The 15,656-nt window shown below is 50.2% G+C and overlaps 3 protein-coding genes and 1 non-coding gene across 6 annotated transcripts in view; 1 reads left to right on the top strand and 3 right to left on the bottom strand.

Moving 5' to 3' along the window:
* Nucleotides 1-676: 676 nt before the first annotated feature.
* On the bottom strand, nt 677-6,049 carry PHB2 (prohibitin 2). Its single transcript, XM_012502292.2, has 10 exons — nt 5,762-6,049; nt 5,537-5,621; nt 4,832-4,911; nt 3,752-3,936; nt 3,233-3,362; nt 3,017-3,120; nt 2,512-2,589; nt 1,746-1,822; nt 1,237-1,242; nt 677-1,036 (listed from the first exon to the last, which is right to left on the bottom strand). Exons 1-10 carry the CDS (start codon nt 5,886-5,888, stop codon nt 1,009-1,011), a joined length of 900 nt encoding a protein of 299 aa, XP_012357746.1. The 5' UTR covers nt 5,889-6,049; the 3' UTR covers nt 677-1,008.
* Nucleotides 2,678-2,947, bottom strand: LOC115832976. Its single transcript, XR_004028385.1, has one exon. It is a non-coding gene; the product is annotated as a small nucleolar RNA U89 (small nucleolar RNA).
* Nucleotides 6,050-6,163: 114 nt separating the features above from the next.
* Nucleotides 6,164-15,294, top strand: EMG1 (EMG1 N1-specific pseudouridine methyltransferase). 3 transcript variants are annotated; one of them, XM_003273772.3, is made up of 6 exons: nt 6,164-6,436; nt 9,696-9,797; nt 9,909-10,050; nt 10,447-10,505; nt 10,584-10,733; nt 11,042-15,294. In XM_003273772.3, the coding sequence occupies exons 1-6, from the start codon at nt 6,269-6,271 to the stop codon at nt 11,153-11,155; spliced, it is 735 nt and encodes a 244-aa protein (XP_003273820.2). In that variant the 5' UTR covers nt 6,164-6,268; the 3' UTR covers nt 11,156-15,294. The 3 variants fall into 3 exon arrangements, with proteins under 3 accessions (XP_003273820.2, XP_030660576.1, XP_030660577.1); XM_030804717.1 differs by having other exon boundaries at nt 6,422-6,497; nt 11,042-11,323; XM_030804716.1 differs by lacking the exon at nt 10,584-10,733 and having other exon boundaries at nt 6,176-6,436.
* LPCAT3 (lysophosphatidylcholine acyltransferase 3) overlaps nt 11,547-15,656 on the bottom strand; it is a 42,388-nt gene continuing 38,278 nt past the window's right edge. The window contains exons 7-13 of the mRNA XM_003273771.4: nt 14,830-14,938; nt 13,963-14,049; nt 13,708-13,874; nt 12,966-13,113; nt 12,735-12,893; nt 12,504-12,632; nt 11,547-12,259 (exon numbers count right to left, since the gene is read on the bottom strand). Of these exons, the coding sequence (XP_003273819.1) occupies nt 12,516-12,632; nt 12,735-12,893; nt 12,966-13,113; nt 13,708-13,874; nt 13,963-14,049; nt 14,830-14,938 (787 nt within the window). The 3' untranslated portion in view covers nt 11,547-12,259; nt 12,504-12,515. The remainder of the gene's footprint in view (nt 12,260-12,503; nt 12,633-12,734; nt 12,894-12,965; nt 13,114-13,707; nt 13,875-13,962; nt 14,050-14,829; nt 14,939-15,656) is intronic.

Here is a 15,656-nt window from a genome sequence, read left to right as displayed (position 1 = left end):
ATGTTTTGTCTGAGTTCCACATCTTCCTTGTCTCCCCGCAGAGATGGGAAATGGGCAGTAGTGGGAGATTCGGGTATAAACGGTGGCTCTGGTTCTCTGGTGCCTGAGATTCGGGAAGGCCTGTCTTGGGAAGATAAGTGTCAGCTTATCTGTGGACTGAACAGACAGGCACCTGTTCTGTTGGACCCAGAGCTGTGGGGATGAAAAGCCCACCTCTACAGGGGTTAGCTAGCAGCTCCTCACGCCTGGTGGCTGAGAAATGGAGTCGCGAGCAGGCCACGCGATCCACTGGGCTGGGCACAGAAGTGCCTCAACAGGCACAGGCAGGCTCCCCACAGCCACAAGGAACCCTGCTACCAAGGAAGCAGCTCCTGTTGGGGTCATCAGATTTTTAATCTGGCTCAGCAAAGCCACGGCTGTCCAGCCTTAAAAAAATGGGTGATGTGGGAGAAATGGAGGGTGGGGTGAAGAACACAGCTGGGCCTCCAGAACTAAGGGCCAGCCTTCCCAGCTTGGGACGTGTTTCGGAGCCCAGGCCTTGCTTCCCCTTAGCCGCCCCAGCCAGATTCTTTTGCGCCCCCTGCTGGCAGACACAAAGACAGACCCAGGAGCGTATATGTGAACGTGCGCATGCGTGCTGCCCGTTACCCAGTTCATGAACACGTGAAGCCTTGACTTTGGGTTAAGTAATAAAAATTTATTGAGAATTCCTGGGTTGGTGGTTATCTCCTCCCAGCCTTGAGGGAGGGAACAACACTGTAGGAAATCACTGGGAAATCACGCACTGTCCCAACAGCCCCAGTGTACCCTGGGAAGAGGAAAGTAATTCCCCAGAAAAGGGGCTAGTCTTCAGTCTTCCTTAATCCAAGAGGGGTTCAGGGAACTGGTGTGGTGGACCATCGCATGATACTGGGGCAGGGTAGGGCTGTGCTGGACCCCTGGCTGGCTCCTCAAAAACTGGAGAAGCAGATCCACTTCCTCTGGGGGTGGAGTTCTTGGTAACTAGGCTCATTTCTTACCCTTGATGAGGCTGTCACTGTAGAAAAAAAAAAGATAGATAATGACATTATTAGGGGACATAAATGTGAGAGGCAGGACACTCTAGGCCATTCCCTCTACGACCCTCCTACCCTGATTGAGGGTTTGTCTGCGGGAAGGTGGGAAAGGGGGTAGGGTAGGAGGCAGGTACTGGGAGAAGGTGGCCTGCAGGACCCCACAGAAGCAGCAACAACTTACCTTCCTCTGTGGTGCCAGATCGCCAGATGAACAAGAAACAGAGAAGAGAAATGCACATGTTAATTGACAGCTTCAGGCCCCACTCAGCTTTGAACCCTCCTTTGCTCCCAAGAGAAAAGACACAGGGTTGCCAGCCAGGAATCTCAGGCTCATGAAAGGAGGAGGCATGTTCTCATGGCCACTGCTATTTCTCATCTCCTTTCTTAACATCCCTCCATGCACCAGGAGTTTGAGGGCTCTTGAGTAAGAAAACTGAGTATCATCTTTCATCACTTTTTGGTTAGATGAAAACTTTATAATTAAAGTGCTTTTTATGTGAATAATCCTATTTGATCTCATAAAATCAATCCTATGAGATGCAAGATAGAAACTGTCAACCACCCCCTTTTCTAATTTTGGTTCAATGTCTCTGAGCCATATGAATAGCTGTAGCAGGCTCCAGAGCCCAAGCAACCAGACTCAAGTCCCATGTTCTTTGTGATACCCCACTGTGTGGTCACATCTCTCACCTGGTGAAACTTTCATCCTGTAGGTTCAGTACAAGGTTGTCAGCCGTGAGATAGATACGATTCTGTGATGTGGCGATCTACAGGGCAGGAAATAAGACAGATGCTTACATTAAGCAAAGACCTCAATTCTGACCCCTGCAATTCAGTAGCTACTTAATGGAACACATGTAGATTAGGGCAGGGATACAGCAATGAATAACACATGGTTTCTGCTCTCATTTAGGGATCCAGAGCAGTGAGCAGCAGCTATGATTATTAGCAAAGTAACAGAGGCAAGAACAAAAGGTCAGGGAACCCAGAGGAATCATTCTTGATGGGAAGAGTACTGGAGAAGCCAATTATTTATTTATTTATTTTTGAGACGGAGTCTTGCTCTGTGGCCCAGGCTGGAGTGCAGCGGCATGATCTCAGCTCACTGCAACTTCCGCCTCCCGGGTTCAAGTGATTCTCCTGCCTCAGCCTCCTGCGTAGCTGGGAATATAGCTAAACGCCACCACAGCAGGCTCATTATCTTTCGTATTTTTAGTAGAGATGGGGTTTCACCATGTCGGCCAGGTTGGTCTCGAACTCCTGACCTCAGGTGATCCACCCACCTTGGCCTCCCAAAGCGCGGGGATTACATGCGTGACCCACCGCGCCGGCCAGAGAAGCCAATCTGAGTAGAAACCTGAACAAGCAAGGTTCGAATTCCCTCACCTCAATGTGCCTTAACTGAAAGCACTTTCTCAAGGCAGCCCCATCAGAGCCGCTGGGCTGACACACTCACCGTCTTGGAGATATTCTGGGCTGCTCGAATCTTGCGAAGTTTGATGTAGCCAGGGTTCTTGCTCAGTGCTTCTCCAAGGTGAGGAGGGTTAAGGTTCACGCAAGGGCAGGTCTCAATCCCTGGCCCCGTCCTTACCACACTCCCTTGCTCCAGTCCTCCTCTGGGCTGTCAGATCCAAGGTTGCGCTCAGGTGGCTTGTGCCCAGCCCTACCTTGGACCCCACCTGTGGGCCTCCCTGCAGGCTGCTGCCAGGAACTAGGGGCAGCAGCAGAAATGAAGGCAAGGCCACCAATGCTATTGATCTGGCCTTACAGTGGGGAGTCATGGCTCAGGTACCCCCACTAAGATTTCAGATCTCATCTGTAGTCCCCACCCCCAACAAGAAGCCAAGGGCCAGAGAGCACGAAGTCGCATTCGCCTTAGTCTCATCAGCCTGCCCACGAAGGAGGATGGGGAACTCAGGCGCCCTAGGGGCTGCGCTGAGATCTCTCCAGCAGAAGGATATCATCTTGGCAGCCTCGGCCTCACCCTCGGCCTGCACAATCTTCTGCCGCTGTTCCTGCTTCGCTTTTTCTACCAAGAATTGGGCCCGCTGGGCCTCCTGCTGGGCTGTGGTGGGAGAGAGTCAGGGAGACCCTGTCCTGGGTCAGGAGCCCCGTCCATGGAGTCTTTCCACCTCCTGCATCTCGGAAGCCCTCACCCCACGGCTCTTGCGACTCACCCACTTGTTTGGCTTCTACAGCAGCTGTGTACTCTCGGCTAAAGCTCAGCTCTGTGATGGCCACATCATCCAGGATGAGGCTGAAGTCCTTGGCCCTCTCTGTCAGCTCCCGGCGGATCAACAGGGATACCTGAGGGCAAGGGTGACGAGGGGAAGGGAGGGGTGGTTTGAGGGGACTGGGGAACTGAAAGAAAGGTTGCGACCCCTAATGCTTCACTCTCAATACAAGAGGCACTGCCTTAGCTTCCTGTCAGGCAAACCTGTAACATAAGCCTCTCTGCTCAAAGAGGTGCAGGAAAAGCCAAGACTTGGCCATTTTCCTCTGTGTTTCCTAACACCAAGTGCTCTCGAGTTCTAATGCTGGCTCTCCTTATTTCACAGTGGCAATTAGCACAGCTTTTAGGTGGAAATGGCACTAGGGTGACAATCCTTTTCTAATAAGCTGCCTTTCCTAATTCCCAATACCCTGGGCCTAGGAGGCAAAGGCTGACACCATGCAGATGGTGGTGGGAGTCAGACCTGGGCCCGCTGGGTGATCAGCTGTGAGGCATTGAACTTGGCCACCACACTCTTGAGCACCTCGTTGACAATGGACGGCAACACTCGTTCCTCGTAGTCCAGCCCTAGGCGCTGGTACATGCTAGGAAGCTCCTGAGCATTGGGTCGAGACAACACTCGCAGGGAGATATTCACCATCTGCAGGTCTGAGATTGAGGTCAGCAGTGGCTGGTCAAGGCTAAACACCCTTTCCCAAGCATTTTCTCCTTCATGTTCCTCCCTGTATGCCCTGTACAATGGTGTACAGCCTGGCACTACCCTGGGGGGAGGAGAGTTAATCAGGCTGACAAGGAAGACAAGACGCAGCACAGGTGAAATGCACCCTCACCCACTGCGAAGCCTTGAACTGCAACCCCCGTCACCAGCAGAGCTGACTACTTTCTCCCCCTCTGTACTCTGTGCAACCTCTAACGTGGGCGCTTTCATGCTGTACCATAATCATGTCTCCTGTAAGGACTTGGGGAACAAGAATTGTGTTTAATGAATCTTTTATTCCCAGGGCCCAGTCTAGTAAATGAATAAGCGACCTGCATTAGGTATAGCACAAAGAAGTACGTTACAGGTGAGCTACCTGACCCACGGTGTATGTGTGTGGGTGGGTGGGGAGGAGGAAGAGGTCTGGGGAACTCAAAGGCACGGCTTTTATGTATGGTCTAGAAGGAGAGAACAGGTGAACTAGTCAAGAGTAAGGACAAACTTCTCCAGAACAGAGTGTACTAGTGGATGTAACTGTAGATATAATAAGTCAAGCAGTTAGAAAAAAGGCTTTAAAACAAGGCTTTGATCTAGGCAGTGAATAAGACAAGGGACAAACAATACTCTTACTGAATACACGTCAGGGAGGAGACAGTAAAAAGCACGCAAACACAGTGTGTTCAGAAAGTGCTGCTTTGACCCCAGGAGGCAGGTATTTTTGTTACAGCTCTTGCAGATGTGGAAACTAAGGCCTTTAGGCCTGACACTACCATCTTCCCCTGGGGTTTCTTGCCAGCTCCCTTTATCATCCCACCTACCATGTGATTACCAAGTGCTCAGACCTACCTTTGGAGCCTGTAGGGGAGGAGATTTTTCGAGGTCTGGCCCGAATGTCATAGATAATGGGGTACTGGAACCAAGGGATCCTGGAGAGGACAGGGATAGGTATTAAGAGTAAGAGGCCGCAGTTTCGGCCAGGCGCGGTGGCTCACGCCTGTAATCCCAGCACTTTGGAAGGCCGAGGCGGGCGGATCATTTGAGGTCAGGAGTTCGAGACCAGCTTGACCTACACAGTGAAACCCCGTCTCTACTAAAATACAAAAATTAGCCGGGCGTGGTGGCGGGCGCCTGTAATCCCAGCTACTCGTGAGGCTGAGGCAGGAGAATCGCTTGAACCCAGGAGGCGGAGGTTGCAGTGAGCCGAGATCGCGCCACTGCACTCCAGCCTGGACGACAGAGCAACACTCCGTCTCAAAAAAAAAACACACAAAAAAGCCGCAGTTTCACCAGCTTTGCCCGGTTTCCCCTCACCACGCGTTTTTTGGCCTGCTCCTCCCCACGACCACAGACAAAGAGAGATTCTCTTGTCCCTTTGGAAAACAACAGTTTGTATGCTGCTGGAGGGTCGCGCAGCACCCACTATCCTAGGGGCAGGGATGAGGAGGGTGGGAAAAGAGCAGCGTTGAATCCTGTTGCACGTCCGACTATAGCCACTGCTGGGTCGGCGTTAAAGGTGAAAGGTCAGGGTCAGCAAGCTCTGCCCGCCATTACCTGAAGTGAAGGCCCTCGGCCAGGATAGTGTCCTGCTGCACTCCACCGATCCGATTGAAGAAGATGGCTCTGTGCCCGCCTTCCACTGTGGGGAGAGGGGTGGTGATCAGGCCAGGCCGATAGCAGCTCAAAGGAAATGCTAGGCTCGTGGAGGGGCGCGGGGACAGGGCAACGGGTTTGGGGGAGGGACTGGAAGCGTCCGGCGAGCGGGCGGAGGTTGCTCACCGGTGAACACGGATTCGCGCACACCGTAGGCCACGGCGCCGGCCCCCAGCAACAGCTTCAGGGCCGTGCCCATGCCCCGGGGCCCGGCGGGCAGCCGTCCCGCCAAGTCCTTCAAGTTCTGGGCCATGTCTGATCTTGAGGCCGGCGGCACCGGATGTCAGAAGGGGGTGCCGGCCCGCCTCTACCCCGCTCTGGCTTAGGTACTGCACCCTTCACACGAGGGTTCGGGCCCGTAAGGCTGGCGAAAGAAAGGGCACCGGAAGTGCGCTCCTTTTGAAACCTTCCCCCTTAGCCCACTATGGACCCGAACTTCGCGCACAGGAATCGCGCATACGGAAGTCCCGCCCCTTTCTGGAAGGCTGCCCTCCCTGGGAGGGCAGAGCAAGACAGCAAGTCATCTCCATTTCCGAGCCCACTTTCAAAATGGCAGCCGGAAGGACATTTGTGATTAGAAGCCGCGCTGTTCTCATTTAAGAGCGTTAGCGCAACTTCCGGTCTCGTTGCAAGATGGCCGCACCCAGTGGTGGATTCAGGGCTCGTGAACGAAGCGGTGGGGAGCAGGCACAGGACTGGGATGCTGTGCCACCCAAGCGGCCCCGACTAGGGGCAGGAAACAAGATCGGAGGCCGTAGGCTTATTGTGGTGCTGGAAGGGGCCAGTCTGGAGACAGTCAAGGTACTTTGGGACAGGAAGCGGAGAAGTAGTAATCGACAGGCTGGGACTCCGTGGAATGAGGGTAAGGGGCTTTTGAAGGAAGATGCTTTTGAAGGAAGGTGAAAGATGCTTTTGAAGGAAGGTGGCTTGGTTGGCTTTGCGTTGATTTGATATCCTGGGGTGGTAGTACTCATTTTTCCTTTTTTTTTTTTTTTTTGAGACGGAGTCTCGCTCCGTCGGCCAGGCTGGAGTGCAGTGGCGCGACCTCGGCTCACTGCAACCTCTGCCTCCCGGCTTCAAACAGTTCTCCTGAATCAGCCTCTGGAGTAGCTGGGACCACAGGCACGTGCCACCACGCCCGACTAATTTTTTTGTATTTTTAGTAGAGATGGGGTTTCACCATGTTGGCCAGGCTGGTCTTGAACTCCTGACCTCAAGTGATCCGCCCGCCTCGGCCTCCCAAAGTGTTGGGATTAGAGGCGTGAGCCACCGTGCCCGGCCGGTAGTACTCATTTTGTTTTGCTCTTCTTGAATGATATTCCAGCCCTCACCTCCTTGCTTCCAATTAGTTTACCAGGATTCTGTGATACAGTAGTCTAAGCAGAGAAAAGTTTCGTTCCTTGCGTCATTCCACATCCCAAGACAAGTTACTGGGCAGATGAGAAAGGTAGTTATGTAGCCTAGTCTGCCCACACTTTTTGTAAGGGCTTCATGTTTCAATTCATTAGTGTCCATAGTTACCTCTCTCTAATATCCACCTACGATACACTGTCCAGACCTGGTTATTATTTAAAATTTTTACATCTGCATTTTTATCTATCATTCATCTCTTTCCCCACATGTAATAGAACCAGCTGTTCTCTATCTTAAAGCCTTGGGCAGTGTTCTTCGTCCTCCTTTCTCTTACCCGTTAGAACTAATTCAATGAATAGGCCCAGAAGAAATTGTATTGGTTTAGAAGTCAGACCAGGATTTTAATCTTCGTTCAAAATACATTTTTTTTTTTTTTGAGATAGAGTCTCAGTCTCTCCCAGGCTGGAGTGCAGTGGCACGATCTTGGCTCACTACAGCCTCCGCCTCCCGGGTTCAATAGATTGTCCTGCCTCAGCCTCCGGAGTAGCTGGGATTACAGGCCTGCGCCTGTAATCTATTAAAAGAATAGAAAACATGGTTATATCCTACTAATGGGTTGAAACTGTATTATTCATTCAAGAAGGTTTTTTTCTTTTATAACTAAGGGTGTCTCATGGACTTAGTTCTTGGTCATTTGTTCTTTCTTTGTGCTTACTCTCTGTGACATTATTACTTCAACTATTCAATTTCAAAATCTCTTTTTTCGCAGACTTTTTGGAGCCATATATCTCAAGAATCTTGCTAGACATATACATTCCAGTGATACATAAAAACTTAGCCTTCCAAAACTTGTATTTGTATATAACAGTTTGTTTTTAGACTTTTTACTGACCACCCTAATGCTCCTTGGGACTCCAAATTGCAACTTGGAATTCTTTCCTTCAGCTGCTACAGATGTAGTCCACTTCTTTAACAGCAAACTTCTGATGTCTTTTCCAGTGTACAGAGAGTTGTTAGGATAGTGTCTGTCAGTCATTCCCATCCTGCCCTGCTTACTCCAGAATTATTTTTGGCTTTGTGCTTGATACATTAGGATTCTGTGGTTTACAAAGCAGCTTCATGTATAACCACTGCCCTTCAGTGTCTCAGCTCCCAATTTTCCTCAAAATTGCCTTTCTTCGTTTCCACTTTTTTGTTTCTTTTTTAAGATAGGGTCTTGCTCTGTTGCCTGGGCAACAGAGTGCAGTGGTGTGATGGTTCACTGCAGCCTCTACCTCCCTGGCTCAAGCAGTCCTCCCACCTCATCCTCCTGAGTAACTGGGACTGCCAGCAAATGCCACTGTGCCTGGCTTTTTTTTTTTTTTTTTGTGAGACAAGGTCCCACCGTGTTGCCCAGGCCGGTCTCAAATTCCTGGGCTCAAGTGATCCTCCCGCCTCGGCCTCCTAAAGTGTTGGGATCACAGGCATAAGCCACCACACCTGGCTACTTTGTCTTGATTCCATCTGTACCTTTGCTCATGTCAGTCTTTTTTTTTCTTTTTTTTGAGACAGGGTCTTGCTGTGTCACCCAGGCTGGAGTGCAGTGGTGCAGTCTTGGCTCACTGCAATCTCTGTCTCCCGGGCTCAAGCCATCCTCCCACCTTAGCCTCCCAAGTAGCTAGGACTACAGGCATGTGCCACCATGCCCAGCTAATTTTTGTATTTTTAGTAGAGATGGGGTTTTGCCATTTTGCCCAGGCTGGTCTTGAACTCCTGACCTTAAATGATTTGCCTGCCTTGGCCTCCCAGAGTGCTGGGATTACAGGCATGAGCCACTGCACCTGCCCCCATGCCAGTCTTAAAACTGGGAATAACCCCTCTTCATTTTACTTCTGAGAGTTTTCTTTGATTAAACTGCCTCCTGCATCATTAGTTTTCACATTTCTTTTTTTTTTTTTTTGAGACGGAGTCTTGCTCTGTTGCCCGGGCTGGAGTGCAGTGGCACTGCAAGCTCTGCCTCCTGGGTTCACGCCATTCTCCTGCCTCCACCTCCCAAGTAGCTGGGACTACAGGCGCCTGCCACAACACCTGGCTAATTTTTTATATTTTTAGTAGAGATGGGGTTTCACCGTGTTAGCCATGATGGTCTCCATCTCCTGACCTTGTGATCCGCCCGCCTCGGCCTCCCAAAGTGCTGGGATTACAGGGGTGAGCCACCACGCCCGGCCTTCACATTTCTTCTTCTTCAGATTTGCAGCTCTTCACTTAGTGCATGTTTGGTGTACACAAACTGAAGGTAGTGACTGTGTATTTTGCACAGTACATACTTACTGCTCCTGTAATAAACACAGCATTCAGCCTTGCTCACTACTAACTCCTGCCTAGTTCCAGGATGTCTCATTGGCCTTGCCTAACAGCCACAGGTTTTTAAATTAAATCCAGTGTATTAGTAGATAATGTGAAGTCACAGGTTGTGCCCTTCCTCCTGTTTCCCTCTAAGACCATTTACTGGGGAGTGCAAATAAGGCTGCACGGTAATCCGCCGAAGGGCTTGCTGGGCTCCACCTCCAGTGTTTCTGGTTTAGTAAGTCTAGGGTGGGCCTGAGAATTTGCCTAACAAGTTTCCAGGTGCAGCTGCTGCTGGTAGTTTGGGGACCACACTTGAAGAACCACGGGGCTAGGTAATAGAAGCTTATGCTGTTCTTTCATCATGTTCCCTGTTCTTCAGGTAGGGAAGACATATGAGCTACTCAACTGTGACAAGCACAAGTCTATATTGTTGAAGAATGGACGGGACCCTGGGGAAGTGCGGCCAGACATCGCCCACCAGGTAACTCCAGGGACAGTGCTCACAACCCTTTGAGCCTCTGTATGGAAGGGTTGGCAGCTGAATGCTGCCTCTCTTCAGCCTTAACCATGCCTTGGTTTCTGCTTTGCTCAGAGTTTGCTGATGCTGATGGATAGTCCCCTGAACCGAGCTGGCTTGCTACAGGTTTACATCCATACACAGAAGAATGTTCTGATTGAAGTGAATCCCCAGACCCGAATTCCCAGAACCTTTGACCGCTTTTGTGGCCTCATGGGTAAGAAGCCTTAGAACAAAGTTAGAATGAACTTGTCAGTAGGCAAGAAGGGAGGAAGAGGAAAAGGGAGAACTAAATGTGGGATTTTTAAGCGAGGAAATGGGAGAACAACATGATTAATACCAGGACAAGGACTGTTATTATTTTTCTATGTTTGTGGAAACTCCACTCCTGTTCTTGCAGTAGCTTCCGGGCTGAGTGAAAGAGGGAGTCTGAACCCATCACTGTACAGCTAGCCATATGCTTGGCAGCTGTTTGTTCCTAACATTTCAGGAGTCCAGTCTGGATATAAAGTACACAGGGAACTCATCTTACCTATGGGGTTTTCCTTGTTAGATGACTGGACAGAAGGACTGTGGTCTCCATCTAGCTCTGAACTCCTTTTCCCCCTTCTAGTTCAACTTTTACACAAGCTCAGTGTTCGAGCAGCTGATGGCCCCCAGAAGCTCTTGAAGGTGAGGTATTGAAACCTATTAGTTGAAGGTTGGTTCTGGGAATGTTTCTGGGGCTGACTTTTCTCTTTTTTACTTTAGGTAATTAAGAATCCAGTATCAGATCACTTTCCAGTTGGATGTATGAAAGTTGGCACTTCTTTTTCCATCCCAGTTGTCAGTGATGTGCGTGAGCTGGTGCCCAGCAGTGATCCTATTGTTTTTGTGGTAGGGGCCTTTGCCCATGGCAAGGTAAGGTCTGGGCTCAACCCTGAAATTCTTGGTAGAGCTGAACTTAGTATAGAATTCCCAGAGCAGTAGGCATTTTAACAATGCTTACAGTGAGCTAGAAGACACATGACAGTTCCACACTCTGCCCCTTTGAGGACTGCTGCCATAATTGTAATAGTCACAGTTAGGACCTTCTTCATTCTTTGTCGGAATTTGATATTAAACAGCACAGCTGAAATACTAGCTCAGCCATAGTTTTCCTGCTCTAAAGAAGGGTTGAAACAGCTACTGAGTGACAGAGTTGGCTGACAAAACTGTTCTTTTCTTAGGTCAGTGTGGAGTACACAGAGAAGATGGTGTCCATCAGCAACTATCCCCTTTCTGCTGCCCTCACCTGTGCAAAACTTACCACAGCCTTTGAGGAAGTATGGGGGGTCATTTGACAGTAGTAGAACCTATTCTGAAACCAGAAACTGTTGATGTGACATCCTTTGACCCTGGTCTGAGCCGACTGCTGGAAGATGATCTTTCTGCACTGAGGCTGTGGAGTTTGGGGAAGCCAAGGCTGTACATTTGCTATTGGTTTATCCTATGAATGCTGTTCTTGCAAACCTGGTTGTTTTGGGATTCCTAAAGTATCCAATGTTGTAAAACTGTTTGTTCCCTGGGACTTCAGGGACAGATAAGAGGTTACAGAGTTTGCAATTTGGTTCCATGCTTTGAAGGCGGGCTGTAGCTCCCAGATTCCTGTGCACTAAAGGAGAGAACCCTGATGGTCAGCCATGGCAAGGATGGAGAAGAACTGTGAAAGAGAGCAGTCAGGAATGCTAGTGGTGAAAAACTGAACAAACAGAAGTGATTTTATCTAATACAGTTCCAAGGTAGAAAAAGTGGAGCAGGCAGGGCCTTGCACCCCTCTTCGCCCCCCCATGGGGGGGGTGGTGGTAGCGGCACATACACAATCATAGTAAATTGGCAGAAGAAAAACACAATAGATTCCTGGCTAGATGGGGAGAGATAAGGCAATGTGCATGGGGGAGTCAGAGGGGAGATGTGGGCCCCTCTGCCCCTCCCACAGGAGTTTCCCCTTTGGGCCGGGCATGGTGGCTCACGCCTGTAATCCCAGCACTTTGGGAGGCGGAGGCGGAGGCGGGTGGATCACTTGCGGTCAGGAGTTCGAGACCAGCCTGGCCAACGTGGTGAAACCCCGTTTCTACCGAAAATACAAAAATTAGCTGGGCGTGGTGGCGTGCCTGTATTCCCAGCTACTTGGGAGGCTGAGGCAGGAAAATCACTTGAACCCGGGAGGTGGAGGTTGCGGTGAGCTGAGATCGCACCACTGCATTCCAGCGTGGGTGACAAAGCAAGACTCCTTCTCCAAAACAAAGTTTCCCCTTTGGCCCCAAATGAAGACTTGGCTGGCAGCAGAGGGACAGCTGGAAGCATCGATCTTCCACCTCCCTGGCTTTTCCATTCTCTGCTCTGGGGCAAAGGAGTGTTGTGAAAAGGGAGACAAGTAGTTTCTGCACCAGTCCTGCATAGGCCACCTGCAAGACAAGATGTGATTGGAAGGCTGGTTAGTTACTCCCCTAATTCCTGGTCTGTAGCCCTTCCAGATGTTTCCTAGCATGCCTCAGTAAGTCACAGCAGTCATTGCCCACACTGTGTTCCTTAGTAGCCAGGCTAATCCTTGGAATTCACCCCAGATTTCTAATACTATTGTTTTTTTTCCAGTCTGTTGCCTCTATTCTGTAACCTGGTGGTAGTTTTAGCTTAGCTGTATTTACTCACCAGGGAAATGGATTATTCCATCTTCTTTAACTTCTCTTTCCTTGGCACCATTGCTTTGTGAATATAAGGCAATATGAATAGTAGGCTCAAGAAGAAGACGTGGCCAAGGAAATAGATGGATTTATACACCTGTGGAGAGAGAGGCCACTGAGGTAGACAGGCCTGGAGTGTCCCTTGCTGCCCGAGGTTGCAGTGAGTCCCTCCCAGTCTCACAAGCAGGCCTTCACTTGCCTTAAGCCATTTGTCCCACGTGAAGAGGCAGAAGGCAGTCATGGAGTAACCCATGAAGAGCCAGTGGATGGTCTGTTGCACCAAATAGTAGAAGGGCTGGAGGACAGTAATGGCGGCCAGGTTGCTCAGGGTGGGGCTCTCTTGAATGAGCCTGGCAGCCTGGGGAGGGAGGAGGAGCTTATCAGCATCTTGTCCCTTATATTCCCCTTCACCCCCATCCTGGAGGCCTACCTGTCTTTCCACGATAACAATGAGGAATTCCATCTGGAAGCAGACCAGGTATCCTGAGTGCAGGCCATGCCAGAGAGCCAGGAATAGCAACGAGAGACCCTGAGAGAGTTCTTTATTTCCAAGGAACTTGAGTCGTTTGAAGAAGTAGCTGGAGAAAAGGGTGGGTGGGGCGACCCTCAAACTGACTGGTCCTTGCATCCCGCCACCTGCCTCTGGGTCCTCACCCTGAGGATTGGAGTGGAGTGCTGGTAGGCTCCCACGTGTAGCCCCCAGAGGGTACAGGAGGCAGTGCTGACTGATTACTTTTAGAGATGGAAAGCAGACCCAAGGCGGAGCTGGAGACCGTGTGCGCACGAGCCACTTGGTTCAGCAGCAGTGACTGAGTGCTGATGCCGAGATCAGTGGTGAACCAGACACTCTACTCAAGCTGCCCACACTCTAATGGTGGGGACAAACAAGTAAAGCTGTTTATAAACAGGGCAGTGGAGGACATAAGTCTATTGGCAGAGCTGGAGTAACACCCAGGTCTTAACGCACTTTTATATCTTGCCTTTTTTTCAAATATGACAGGAATTTTTTTGGGGGGGGGTATAGGTGGGGGGGTCAAAGTCAGTGTGAGCGACAGGGGGTTCTGCCCAGGTGGGAAAGACGCATAGGGGTGACATGGTACATCCCTGCCCTCCAATCTGGGAAGACAGTGGAAGGAAGGAACCAGGGTCCAGGCTCCCCACCAGCAGCTCACCGGGCCACCCAGGCGTTGGTGTTGATGTTGAATGAGGCAATGGTGCCAGTGAAGCGGGGGTTTGTTTCAAAGAGCCACACCTTCATGTTGGCACAGGCATCCCACTTTGCCTTGCCCTTTTCTTCAAAGCCATTGAAGCCCAGGCCCGTCAAAATGCATACTCCTTCCTGAGAGGGAATAGCTCAGTTAGGGCTCTTGCCGTACCAGCCCCCATGGCTTGTCTAAATAGGACCCTGTTTCAACTTTTCTACTTACTGTGACCAGCCAACAGGTGACATATTTGTACAGCACAAACTTGCCCCAGATCAGCATGTACATGCAGCGGAACCAGAAGGGGTGGTTCTTGAGAGAAGAAAGCACAGTGCATTAGGGATATCGCATGATTAGGCAGTTTCTCTTAGCACTCTTCCTTTTCACACTTGTGGCTACTTCATACCTGCCTGAGTCCTGCTGCCAGATGCCCCCAATAGTCTGGCCTGATTGCCTTCACAACAGGCAGAGAGGAATAAGCAGAGAGCCGGGAGAATATTCATTCACCTTTCCCTTGGAGAGCCCCAAGGGCAGCACTGTGTTTAACTTCTCTACTGTTTGCCTTCGTTGGCAAAGTTTTTGGAATGAGCATTTGGAATGTTAAGTATGGAGGGGCCCATACTGGATTTTAATTTAAGGAGAGAAACCTGCCCAGAATTAGTGAACTGTTTTCAAGCCTTTCAGCTGGGCAGGAGCAAAAGCCAGCACTTCCCCCCTTCCCTTGGTTTCTGATTTCCCTAGAAGCACCCAAATGTATCAGTCAAGAGAAGAAAATAGGATGGAGAATCAGAAGCTGCTGTGCTCTGAGGGGTCACGTGGATGTGATAAGGCAAGCTAGGAGCGGCTCCTAGAGAAGGCAAGGGGTGCTAAATGTGCACCTGGCACAGCCCTGTGCCCGCGAAGGTCGTTCATTGCTGGCTGATGAACGTGTCCCAGCATGCCTGGCATTGACACCAACTCACAGATCTACAGCAAAACCAACATGCATTTGTAGATGATATTTCCTACGTCTCTGCTATCTATAGGGATCCTTGCCTGTCCATTTTCTAGCTCTGGTGCAGTCATGCTGCTGCTGCTTTAGTAGACACTCACGTCATAGTCTTCAGTGAGGAGATAGTCTTCTGTGATGTGGGGGCTGAGCAGTGTGTAGCCCACTAGGTAGAAAAGGCCCAGACTCAGGCGCTTGAGAGCAGGAATGGTGCTGGAAAGGAACGAGTGAAGTTCCTGGTCACAGAGAGCAGAGACTATTCCCTTCACCCTCTGACCTTCAGTTATGGAGAGGCGTGTTTAGGGGTGTGGTTGTCTACCTGGAATGGGATGAGAAGCTCTGCTGCCCAAAGTGTTTCCTGTTTCAGGAAAAGATTTCTATGGCTGGCTATGAGGAATGGGAAGTGCAAACCTCTAAGAGTTGTGGGAAGGTCAGGGCAGCAGACAGTGGACCAGTCTTGTGTTTACCCCTCAGGGATGCTACTGATCTCAAGGTCTTGCCAGGTTTCACAGTCTCCGTTGGGACTGAAAACCCAGTGGAGGTAAGATAATAAAAATAACCACTTTGAATCTGCTCCTTCATTTCTTGGTTGAATTGATGCTGAAACACGGGATGGACAAGTTCTCAGTGAAGGAATTCTTCTGGCAATTAAACTTTTTTTTTTTTTTTTTTTTTTTTTTTACCATTTTAATTTTTATTTTCTAGAGACAGGACCTTGCTCTGCCACTCGGGCTAGAGTACAGAGGCATAGTCATTGCTCGCTGTGGCCTTGAACTCCTGGGCTCAAGCGATCCTCCTGCCTTGGCCACCTGAGTAGCTGGGACTATAGGCATGTACCACCTTGCCTGGATAATTTTTTTTGTGGAGATGGGGTCTCACTATGTTGCCCAGGCTGGTCTTGAACTCCTGGCCTCCAGTGATCCTCCTGCCT

This window comes from Nomascus leucogenys, chromosome 23 (genome assembly GCF_006542625.1).
Source record: "Nomascus leucogenys isolate Asia chromosome 23, Asia_NLE_v1, whole genome shotgun sequence".
Lineage (NCBI taxonomy): Eukaryota > Metazoa > Chordata > Mammalia > Primates > Hylobatidae > Nomascus > Nomascus leucogenys.
The sequence above is the reverse complement of the archived record's forward strand: the minus strand, read 5'-3'. Positions and strand labels throughout refer to the sequence as shown.

Coding starts and splice junctions, on each gene's coding strand:
- PHB2 (XM_012502292.2), bottom strand. CDS start 5,888: ATGGCCCAGAACTTGAAGGACTTGGCGGGACGGCTGCCCGCCGGGCCC. Junction 5,622..5,761: donor GCGCGAATCCGTGTTCACCG/GTGAGCAACCTC, acceptor CTCTCCCCACAG/TGGAAGGCGGGCACAGAGCC. Junction 3,363..3,751: donor TGATCACCCAGCGGGCCCAG/GTCTGACTCCCA, acceptor CCTTGCCCTCAG/GTATCCCTGTTGATCCGCCG.
- EMG1 (XM_003273772.3), top strand. CDS start 6,269: ATGGCCGCACCCAGTGGTGGATTCAGGGCTCGTGAACGAAGCGGTGGG. Junction 6,437..9,695: donor CCAGTCTGGAGACAGTCAAG/GTACTTTGGGAC, acceptor CCTGTTCTTCAG/GTAGGGAAGACATATGAGCT. Junction 10,734..11,041: donor GGGCCTTTGCCCATGGCAAG/GTAAGGTCTGGG, acceptor TTCTTTTCTTAG/GTCAGTGTGGAGTACACAGA.